Raw genomic sequence first — 12,583 nt, 5'->3', positions numbered from 1 at the left:
TTGTCTGCAATCTAATTTGTCTGCAAATTGGACTGATAAGCTATCGCTTAGATAAGATAAATTGAGAATCATGCGCCTGCTACTCCCGTTGGAAGGATGACCAGTGACCACTTGAGCAAACTCTCCTGAATAATGAATCATGAGTTCAAGAATCGCTTCCTGGTGATTCGAAACTCAGCTAAAACTGTGGTTCCACTATCGTCTCATCACCCACGCACAAGCCTTGAGCTCATGTTGGCATCATCCTAACTTCCTCAGCAAAAAAATGAGATGTTTCAATTTGAATATAGAAAATCATTGATGGTTGTTATATTCAAGCATTATTTGCTAACTAAATGTTTGGCTGTCATAAGTCATTAATTTTATCTTTCAGTCTTCTCGTGAAGTTGATATATATTTTAGTAATCCATATTAAATGATGTGACTGGAAATGGTCACAACCACTTGAATTATTTATCAGAACATTGAGATTCTAATGTCTGTTGGAATAGCAATTTCAATCTTTAGTCTCCAGAGAAATCTAATAAATAAATTAGTGGTTCTGACAACTTCAAATAGTTTTGTAGAATTATAATAAAAAAATAACTTTTTTATAAACTCAGAAATACGACAATAGGCCTATAGTCTCGGGTATTTAACCCATTCTCAAGTATCAAAATGAATTCATGAGAATGTCAATTTTTCACTGAATAAAATGAATTAATTTTGACACTGAATACATATTTTCTCCACAGCAGATAGATTAATCATAAATGTCTTTAGCTTCACACTTTATTAAAGCACAAAGTTACATACATTAGTTAGGCTACTTAAATAAATTAATGCAGTTAGTTAATGTATTATAACATCATTAACAATTCGTAATATCAACCGTTTTAAGTATATTACCATTATTAAAAATTTTATGTATGCTATTTATTTAATCTATAGTAAGTTAAATATACTTTATGGTCGTATTAGGAGTAGGACTAATAATAATATGATGTGGTATAAGTGTGGTGTTCTAAATTTTGCAGTAACTTATTTTTGCCACATCAAATCATAACAATCACTACTGTATTTATTTTGGTGATTTTTATATAAAGGTGTGTTTTGCTATTCCCTTGCTGCTTTATTCCAGATATTTAGTTGACCGATATACTATCAACAACTGCTGCAATGTGCATTATAAAAGTTGAGCCACTTTTGAAGGACTGCGCACGCTATTCAGCAAACTAATTGGAGGTTTAAGCAAAGAATGGCTTGTAAGAATGTTAATCAAAACTATGGTAAGTTTTATAAGTTTGTTTTTGAAGTTGGTTTCAGATTAACCATTAGAGCTATAGCCTACGGTACCGGTAGGCCTACTATAGATCTAAATAAGTTCCCTGCATTACCGTAATTTGTTTTACTGCAACTAAAACATCAATCTAACACATTTCCAAATTTCAACCTTGGTGAAATGTTCACATTTCATATTCCCAATCTAGATAGGTAATGTATTTCTCTTAGGGAAGTCTCATCTACTTAGTGACATTTTTATTTTCAAAATAAAGTAGGCTGCCTATAGGGTATTATTCTTTTTACAATTCTACACCTGAATTGTAATTATATTGTCTATGAATAAATTAATAATGTACGGTAGGTGCGGTAAGCTACCTGCTATAGTGAGGTCCACGTTATAATGACAGTATTTGATCAACTTTGGTTTTTCTATTTTTGTCTATTATTCCACAAAGGCGGTTATCTTTTTCTATAGTGAGGTCCACGTTATAATGGCAGTGGATAAAGATAGAAGAATAGCGATGCCGATTCTCTGCATTAATTATATTTCTACACTGTGAAAAACATAATTGGCATCGTTGTGGACCTAGAAAAGGATAGTACCACCGGCTTTGTCAAATGATAGCAAAACCTAAAGTAGATCAAATACTGTCATTATAACGTGGACCTCACTATAGGTCCACAACGATGCCAATTATGTTTTTGACAATGTAGAAATATAATTGTAATTCATGCAGAGAATCGGCATCGCTATTCTCCTATCTTTATCCACTGCCATTATAACGTGGACCTCACTATAGGTACCATAGGTGTTTGTAAAATCACCTAAGCTATATAATTTATCTTTTGTTTATTTTGGAGGCTTAGGCTTAAAAATCTTTTATTCACGATAAATATAAACTAGCCAAAAAATGTTTTTTTAATAATTTAGTTTTTGTAGAAAATTATACGGTAGATAACTAATTAATATTATGTGATTTATTGCAGTATTTTATAGTCATCCCACTCAACTAATGAAATTTCTACCAAGTTAGTCTATATTCCATCATCTTTGATGTTGTTCTAAAAACAATGCAACAAAATAATTATTAAATTTAAAGTTTTCTTGGGTAACTTTATTGATTGATATTTCTTGGTAAACTTTGTGCTGATCCACTGTTGCGTCACCAACTCACCATGCTTTGTGCAGGTGCAGGTTGATTCGTTATTCGTTTGTATTGTATTCGATTTTGTAGTTTGGTTCATGCGTGCACTGCACTTGACTTGCGCATGAGAGAGAGAGTAGATGTGATCAAGGTAGAAAGCCATACCGTTCGAGATAGTATTATGGCATGCTCTATATCTATAGTTATTTCGAACACAGTCACTTCATCACACCTGCCATCTTGAAAACCGTTGATTCTTGACAAAGAGGATACAATTATTATAGGTTTTGTTTCTGTATATAATAATTTTACAGGAGTAATCAATTTCGTATTTTTATAAGAAAAATCATCCAAATATTGATTCATGGATATTGAATTGGATGAAATCTTCATTCGGAGCTTATTATGAGTTTATACGAAAGTATAAGTAACTGTGATGGTCAATTATTAATCAAAATATTGATTAGTTCGAATAAATAGACTATCATTATTCTATATTTGGGAATTTTCGATCAATTAGTCCAATAACATCAAAGTTATATAATTGCATAATTTATTCCTCTTTGCATTTTAAAAACAAAAATGTCGAGTATATTCTATTTTGATCGATAGGCAGCGTTTCGGCTGCGTATCGTTTTGAATCCTTGCTTGCTGATTGGTCGAGACGGGTCACGTGACCCCTCAGCCCGTAACGAAACCCAAGCGTTCATTTGGCGGGTTCGTGTTGTCGTTGTGTTGTGTAGCGTTGGTTTCTTGTTCGTTGTGTTACGTTGGACGTTGTGTATTCTAAAAGATCAAGATGGTAAGTTGAAAATAAAACTATTATTCATCAAATATGTGTGTTATTACACAATTTCAAAGATTATTTTGATAGTAAATTTAGATCTTCAGCAAATGGTGTTGATTTTATGATATTTGATCGTTCTTTCTTGGTTTACAGGCTGGTGGTAAAGCTGGTAAAGATTCAGGCAAAGCAAAAGCTAAAGCAGTCTCAAGATCCGCGAGAGCTGGTCTACAGGTAATAAAACATTTATTATTCTTTTTCTATAACGCTCTTATCCAAAACATCTGTTATTTCCTATTAATTGCTCTTTAGTACCGTTAATCCTCAACCTACATTTCGTCATCTTTTCTTGTTGCATCATTCCTTTCCCGTTGTACTTTTGCAATTTTTACTTTGGTATATCAAATTTGAATTGAAGTTTTTAAAACGTTATCATTATTTCTAGTTTCCCGTTGGAAGAATACACAGACATCTGAAAAACAGAACGACAAGTCATGGTCGTGTTGGAGCCACAGCGGCTGTTTACAGTGCAGCTATATTGGAATATTTGACCGCTGAGGTTAGTTGGCCTAACAGTTTTAATTACACTATTCATTCTCATTTCCAAATTATGCTCTTTGATTACAATTTCGAAATCGCCTTGTTTATTGTTTGATATTTCTTGGGTAACTAGATTGCCTATGAACGTTACGTACTATAACGTTTTGGTTTAGGTTATGGTATACCTTTCCCAGTTTTGAATTAGTAAGGTTATGTTATGTTTGAACTTGATGATAGATGTTAGATCATGGTCAATTTCTAGATTGCAATAATCATATCATAACTTGAGATAATAGGCTATTTGAGGAAATTGGAAATTATTTAAACAATGATAATTCTATTTGACTGAACTTATAATTCGTCCTTTTATTGTTCGATTTTTTATTGGACTTTGGTAGCTACAACGTTTATAGTAGCCTAATTTTATTAGTTTTCATTCAATTAAGCTATTATTTGATTTATTATTCAATTTCTTCATAGTTACGACATATTATGCTTTCCATGATAAATGTTATTTAAATATTAGCCATTGCTCGTGCAAGCATTAGTTGAACTAATGTTTAAATTTTAACGTATAGTTCGTGCAAACATCAGTTTGTAGCACTGGGCTTTATGGTCAATGTTATTTTATTATAAAACAATATTTATTATAGGAGCACAATATTGCCGTTCTTATGCTGATTTTTCGCTTTTTATCTCACTTAAGTTCCCAGGCTCATTGTATTCAGTGAAATCTGGCAGCACACTCACAAGAGTAATGCAATTCAAGGTTAGCACTAACTAAAGTCGTTTATTTAATTAGGCTACAATAAGTATTCATTGTTTTTTATGTTAGATTTGAGTCATGTTCTCCTCAAATAAGAATAATTTTTCAATTTGATTCTATCTCATATTGCTTACTAAGCTTTAATAAAATTGGCTACAATAATAAATTGTAGTCTATTATATATTTATATTGAAAAAAATGGGTTTGAAAATATTAATTACTAGCAGATAACCCGTGCTCCGCAAGGGTCTACTTACAAACTCAATTAAAACTACTAAAATATTGAAGAATTTAAAATAGGCCAATAAAACTTCTCGGTAAATTAATAATCCATATAAAAATGTTTGAGTTAATCAGTCTAGTAGTTTAGTCTTGATGATGCGTCATTCATGAAATTTCCATTCCGTGCGTGTATAAACCAGTTCTTACTTTTAATCTATTTTGTTATAGATTATTTTACTCTAATTTTTTTATTGGATTGAAACACTTGGTGCCGGTTGCACAAAAGGTTAAATTTAAATCGTAATCAACTCCACGAGAAACTATCAGAGAAGCCGTCTTTTCAAAAAAGCCATCTCTAAATGGTCAACGTGAATTTAACCACGGTTGAAATTTACCGGCTTTTGTGCAACCGAGTCTTGGTGTTATTTCATTTACGGGGTGTTGGATGGTATGTTGGAAATTTTTTTCTACTTTATAAATTTATTGAATTCTGTATAGGCTTATCCATATCTTATACAACGTGTTCAATTTTTGTAATAATTATCATATATTGATTCTGTCACATTCAATAAATTCTTCCATGGTGAGGTCTACGTTATAATGACAGTATTTGATTAAAAATATTGTTGCTATACTTGTCTATTATGCAACAAAGCAGATAGCGCTATCTCTCTCTAGCTTTGCAATGTTGTCTACTAGAATTGTTTTTACTTTTAACAGTGACTGTACGGATGTAAATAAACAAACGTATAATTGATCAAAAATGTACTTTCAAGTAAATTGAATAATTTCTATATATCAACGAATGAGAAACACAAATTATACCTGAAATAACAAAGTTGATAACTTTGATCATCCTAGACTTCGTCCATGGTTGTTGGTCACCCAATATAGGATATGGTACTGGTACGGGTATAGATAATATTGAAAACTTATTTCTATTGAAAAAATCTCATTTTAAATAGGTTCTTTATTTTTTTAGAGAAATTGAAATAGAATACTTACCGAATAACTTTATTTTTGTTCAGATTGATGTATCACGGTTTTTTTAATTAGGCGTCAATATTTCAGGTTTGTATGGAAATAAAAATCTGATCTCAGTTAAAGTTGAATCAAATTATGAAGAAGGATATTTTATTGATGTAAATGTAATTTATTTGACATGGAATTAATTATTTTATCAAAGAAAAATGTTTGTTTAATTAATGAACAGTTCAATTCTAGCTCAGGTTAATAGGTTTAAGTTTGACACTTAACCTAGTGCCGTTTGCAGTCACAGTTTAAACTAAATTTTATTTGAAACTGGATTAAATCCGTATGAAGTCTCGTTTGTTATAATGTGTTCCATTTTGAGTTTAAGCCACCAGCTGATAAGATTTTGTTGAAGCTTTGACTGTGCAAAAGGCCCTAAATGGCCCTAAAATATCTTTATTTCACAGTCTATAGCTGTGTTTACACCAAAGTTACTAACAATATGTTAATAACTTAATCCTTATACATTCTATTTATTGAACGGAACTTGACAAACACATCTGTTCATCATGTGATAAGTTATGTTCAATCAAATAGAATCTATGAGGACGGAAAAATAAACAGCTTTGTTGATAACTTTGGTGTAAACGCAGCTTAATCCTTATTTATCTTACAATTTCATAACTAATTTATGTACTGTTTGTATAACTTGTATGTATTAATTTATGCAATAAGATAATTTCCACTGAGTCTAACAAGACCCATAGTGGTGCAAAACAAAATAGCACAGTACATGAAGAAATTATAAAAACGTAAAACTAAAATTATGATAGATGTAAAAGATACAGTAAAAATGTGGATTACTCTAAAAACAAGATAGAAAAATTTACATAGTGAAAATAGAAGAAAAAAATCATGCAGTTCGTGAACCTTAAGCCTAGTTTATACGATGCCAATTGGCGAGACAGTTGTCTTTGAACAATTGTGGTTGCGGATTGTCGGAGGCCAGGCCAGTTAAACGAGAAAATGTTGTTTATACGCGGCTAACTGTTGGCACGTTAGTTGACAGCTGAACATGTCCAAGTTCTGTTGTGACAGCTGAACTGGCAAAAACAAAACAGCGCTACTGGCCTACACCGTTCACACTGCGCCAATTGTCGCTACAACTGAGATTCCGAGTGGTGGGGGGCTCGTTGTGCCCAATTGTCGGGACACAGTTACTCCCGGAGACATTTGAATTTCCGGCCAATTGTCGGGACAGTTGGCAAGACAATTGACCTGAAGTGTTTATACGAAGATAATAATTTTATGCCAGTCAGTTGCCTTATGACAATCGTCTCGCCAATTGGCATTGTATAAACTAGGCTTTATACAAAGCGTATTATGTAGTAGTACATTATTTTCTCAAGTATAAAATTATAAAAGTATGTCTTGTTGATATTTTTATTTTATTTTGGCTGATCATCTGTGGACTTACATTTGTGGCAGTTTTCATGTCATTTGACTTGACCGGCTCCCTTGCAGTCATGTCCATGTTGAGTGGAAACCACTATTATTATTGTTGTTGTTCTTATCATTCATGACAATTGATTTTTCGTTGTGCAATCATCAATGAAAATGTTGGTCGATCATAATGATTTTACTCATTTTGTAATTATTTATCTGATCAGGTTCTGGAGTTGGCTGGAAACGCTTCAAAGGATTTGAAAGTGAAACGTATCACCCCCAGACATTTGCAGCTCGCCATCAGAGGAGACGAAGAACTTGACAGTTTAATCAAGGCGACAATTGCTGGCGGAGGTAAAATTTTGTTCTGTTTATTTTATATTTTATTTCATCTATAGATGCATTTTTGGATTTGTTAATTCATCTATTCTTGTTTGACTACAGTATTAAAGTATTGAATTTTTCAGAGGAAATATCAATAAAAAAATTGTCAATCTGTTTTATTCATAATGACTGATTAATTGAACATTTTAAATTGATTTATTCTCTCAAAAATTGTTCATTGATAATCCTTCTGGAAAATTCAAATTTGATACTGCCGTGCAATTTGGTAGATTTACTAGTCTTAATGTTTATAAATTTAATACCTGTCACTTATAAATTGTAGAATTTTCCTTTCATGGAATAAAAACAAAGTCTACTCTTTTGAACTGAGATAGTTCTATTTTCGTAAAACTTGAACTTCAGTTTATAATGTCACATGATCATCGTAAGTTGAGTTTTGTGAAAATGAAACTATTTCATTCAAATAGACACTGTTAGATATTGCGTTGTCATTTAATTTCAATGTTGTAGCATTACACTCGTATTGCTGGACTAGTCAAGTCTGATCATTGACTGGTACTTATGAATTTGATCTATCAAGCCCCCTTCACATGACTATATTCAAGTAGCTAGATTGACTTGGTACAAGTAGCTTACTTGATTTTCATCTTGCTAAACATTCGCACAATATCTGTCACTTGACTTTGTGAAATTGATTGTTTCACATACACCAGTTGACTTATCATGCCAGATCATCTGCTTTGAATTTGTAGACATTAAGTAGATCAGATTACAGATTCACTTAGGCTACCTGTCCATACGGTTGAAGCATAGAGAAAAGATAACATGAGCAAATATCATGGTGTAGGTCGTTTATGCTCCAAATTTCAAACCGATTATTTGTCAATTCTAGCCGATTTCATAGTACTGTTTCGGCTGGATGAGAGTGTAAGAACTGTACAGAATGAAAGACTACCAACGTCACAAAGCTTCACGAAATGAACTACTAGGACTATCGGCTTGAGTTAGCAGTGAAATTTGTAACAAAACGCCCTATACCATGTCTTAACCATATCACTAGCATCTTCTTATGCTATCTCTCATCTATCGTTCAAGTTACATGCACGTTTCCAGCAGGCCTAACTGAAACGTCCATTGGAGTTGTGAAAACCAGGGTTTAAGCTTTGTGACACGCTGCAATTCGCATGATATGACGGGGACGATGACATTTTTAACACGTTAAATAGTTCAAATCTTCGTCGTAATGAGAATTGCAGTGATGTACAAAAGGCAAGGCCACCACTAGCTTGGTGAAGTTGTACTGTTCAATCATTAGTGAAAAAAACCTTATAGTTTGTGTAAAATAAGTTGAGACTTGGCCCTCCATCCGAAGAAATTATTACAGGGTTGCCAAATCGTGTAAAATTTCCAATTCAACGTCAGAATTGGATGTAGAATATCATCCCCGATATCCTAGTAGTGCTAGAAAAGTTTCAGGGTTGAAGGATCGAAAGGAAATTTAACTTTTATGATAAAATTGGGAACATTGCAAAAATTTGTTTTTCTTTTGAATATCACTTCTCTCAGAATCATGGGGCGTCGTAATGCGTAATAATTCTATACCAAATTAACGTGGATAATGTCTCCTTTCTATTGGTGTCTGGATGATTTTAATCCAACCTATAGTTATTTTTTAATTAATGTTTATGTTCGTCAATGTCGAGACATTCCCAGCAGAAAACATGAAATTTCCGACATGCTAGAAACTTTTTTGTTTCAAAAGATGAGTGGGTGGTGAAAGCGAGAAAGTTTCTCAGAAGTAATTGAAATTATTTTTCCAATTGTCAAACGTACTTGGAACAATGTATTTTGGCCTCTCAGGAGTTTCAAAGTCAAGGATAGCGGCTGAATGGTGTGCCACCATAGGCTACCAATAGCTGGAATCAACAAAAACAAAATACAGAACGATTGAAAAATTCAGCAACTGCAAGCCACATGTTTATAAAAATAATAGTGAAAATGACAACCTCGCCTCGAATAATCCAAGCAGTGTTACATTACAGCCTTTCTAGAGGCAATCAGCTGCTTACGTTTGAAATAATTCAGTCAAATATCTCGTAAATTTCCAGCTTTTAGCATACAATTTGGTACACAATGCATACCATGCAGCCGCTCTCCAAACTTTAAAATTCCTTGGAGACCAAAATACGATCTTCCGACTACTTTTGAGAATTGAAAAAATAATTTCAATTATTTCTGAGAAACTTTCTCGCTTTCTCCACCCACTTATCTTTTGAAACAAAAAAGTTTCCAGAATGTCGAAAATTTCATGTTGCTGCTTGAAATGTCTCGACATTGTTTGTAGTTAAAAAATAACTACAGGTCGGATTAAAATTATCCAAACATCAGTAGAAATGAGACATTCTCCACGTTAATTTGATATAAAATTATCACGCATTACGACGCCCCATTATTCTGAAAGAAGTGATATTCAAAAGAAGAACAAATTTTCGTGATGTTTCCAATTTTATCACAAAAGTTAAATTTCCTTTTAATCTTTCAAACCTGGATTTTTTTCTAGCACTACTAGGATATCGGGGATGATATTCTACATCCAATTCTGACGTTGAATTGGAAATTTGAGAAAGTTTCAATTTTACACGATTTTGCAACCATGTAATTTCTCCGGCCAAGTCTCAACTTATTTTACACAAACTATATGTCTGTGCAAAGGCTAAAAATAAACTTTCTACTGGTGATATTTTTCGATATGTATATTATGAAGCTATATAAAAGAAAAAGTTTCTCGGGAAAACATTTTTCCGATCATTACTTTTTGAGATATGAGCGCCTAAAGTTAAAATTTTTGGGACAGAACATTTCAAATTCGGTAAGAGATAGGCCTAAATCCATGAGACTTCGATGATACATTTTTCATTGTATTGTTGATTGAATAAAACAAAAATTTTCTGAAAATATCAATTTTTGAGAAAGTTATTCAATTTACTAGAAATGACCAAAAATTACTTTCAGTTTAGTTATTTTTAGTAATTTTTTGGTAAATTGAATAACTTTCTCAAAAGTTTATGTATTCAGGATTTTTTTGTTTCATTCAATCAACAATACCATGAAGAATTTTATCCCCTAAATCTCATGGGTTTATCTCTTACCTAATTTGAAATGTTCTGTCACAAAAATTTGAACTTCAGGCGCTGATATCTCAAAAAGTAATGATCGGGAAACAATTTTTTTTAAGAAAACTTTCATTTTGATAGCTTGATAATAATTATACAAATCGAAAATATTACCAGTAGAAAGTTTATTTTTAGCCTTTGCACTGCCTTAAGTTAGGGTTGAATATATTCAAGTATGGAGAATTTTTCAAGTTGCCAGATATTACTCTAAAACTGCGGGAAATTTTGTATTAGTTTTTTGCTCATACTGCACATATGCACATTCACTTCCAAACTTCGGTTATTTTTGTACTAGTGAGTACTTTACCAGACTTTGCCAAATAACTTGTTAGTCGCTTTTTAATCTTACATCTTGTAAGCCAAGATTCAAAATCAACTTCTTATTCATTGTTTGAATATAATGTTGGTGAGAAAAGGGCCACGTTCCTAGTAATCCCCAAATTCAACATAGAAAACATTTTGTTGATGTACACAAGAAATTTATAACTTGAGTTGGCTACTGACGATTTCCAACACTCCACGATTGGCTGAGAATCAGCTGTTGATAAGAGTTAGCCAATCGGGGGCATTCTAGGTGGCGCGTTGGCTTGTTGGAATGCTTGTCAGTGACCGGCTTACAATTTCCAACTCACTTCTAAGTTAAGGACACATTTATTATGGTTTGCCTTTTCATTTATCAGTGCAAGGACATTTCACTTGAGTTGCTTTATTGTGACAATTTTTAGACATGAATAACATGTTGTTGTGTTTGCAGGTGTGATTCCTCACATTCACAAGTCGCTGATTGGAAAGAAGGGATCTCAGAAGCCGACATAATTCTGCTCGATTATGTTTGCGTGTGTAATGAAGACAGACAGATATTCAGTGTGCGTGGAAGAACAGAAGTACATATGTGTAATTGGTGAACTTTATATACACAGAATTCTCATTGCCTCGGTTTGTTAGAGGCGATGAGTTCTTTCTATAATTATTTTGTAACTTACTGGTAGTTTAACTCTCCGGCATTCAACAAATTGCCGATGAACTATTAATTGTTGAAGTTGTGTGTCTTCAAAGTATTTCTGTTTAAAGAATTTTTCCAATGTATATTTCAGTCAAACTCACTTATAACTTACCTCTCAAGGCCTTACAATATTTTTTTTAATCCTCTAGAGCCGAGTAAACTGGTCAAGATCTTGTCCACTAGGAACGTGCAACTAAAATTTCTCAAACGTTTTATTTGAAGAGGCCTACTTTAAGAATGTATTATTTTATTTCGATGAATCAACTTCTTTTACTTGAAAATTGCTCTGTGTAGATTGATAATTTTATCTTTTATGTCACCGTTATAAATGAGTTTGACTGTTTCTTCGTTTAAAGGACATGTTACCTTTTATTACATTTTAGATTAATTTTTATACTCAATCACAACACTAGACACTGAGCTAACTGCAAAAGCTCAATTTCCAAATACATTTTGATATTGATCCCTAATAGTTCTTGGGATACTCTTGATCTAAATTTTTGAAAAAAAATTCCCAATATTTATTGTTTGTCGTATCTAGATAGATGTAGAAGGTTTATGTATATTAATGTGTTCTTTTCCGCTGTTGAAGACGGCCTACTATTAAATTTGTTCATCCAAATGATAAATTGGGATTGTGAAATAATAATTATTATATTTTTGTAACATTAAGTAATAACTGCAGAGTTGAAATCATTAAATAAAAATTTTCCAAATTTCTACTTGATTGTTTTATCCTATTCGCTCTATTGTTAGAAGCTTTAACTTTACGTTAATGCTTTTTAAATGAAAATATTGCTTTGAAGATAAGAATGTGAGTCGAAGACCGAATTTGATTTATGATGCATTATTTTGGACCGCCTTGACGAGCCGAGAAGAATGAAGTGTAGTACGATGAAATCTGAGCATTGTGTCGAAAGTTAT

General features: G+C 32.5%; 1 protein-coding gene across 1 annotated transcript; it reads left to right on the top strand.

The window, feature by feature from the left end:
* The first annotated feature begins 2,629 nt into the window (after positions 1 to 2,629).
* LOC111051068 (histone H2A.V) lies at positions 2,630 to 12,381 on the top strand. Its single transcript, XM_022337493.2, has 5 exons — positions 2,630 to 3,210; positions 3,349 to 3,426; positions 3,638 to 3,751; positions 7,363 to 7,492; positions 11,411 to 12,381. The coding sequence occupies exons 1-5, from the start codon at positions 3,208 to 3,210 to the stop codon at positions 11,470 to 11,472; spliced, it is 387 nt and encodes a 128-aa protein (XP_022193185.1). The 5' UTR covers positions 2,630 to 3,207; the 3' UTR covers positions 11,473 to 12,381.
* The last annotated feature ends 202 nt before the right edge of the window (positions 12,382 to 12,583 follow it).

This window comes from Nilaparvata lugens, chromosome 2 (genome assembly GCF_014356525.2).
Source record: "Nilaparvata lugens isolate BPH chromosome 2, ASM1435652v1, whole genome shotgun sequence".
NCBI classification, from domain to species: domain Eukaryota; kingdom Metazoa; phylum Arthropoda; class Insecta; order Hemiptera; family Delphacidae; genus Nilaparvata; species Nilaparvata lugens.
This window is presented reverse-complemented; position numbering and strand designations above follow the sequence as displayed.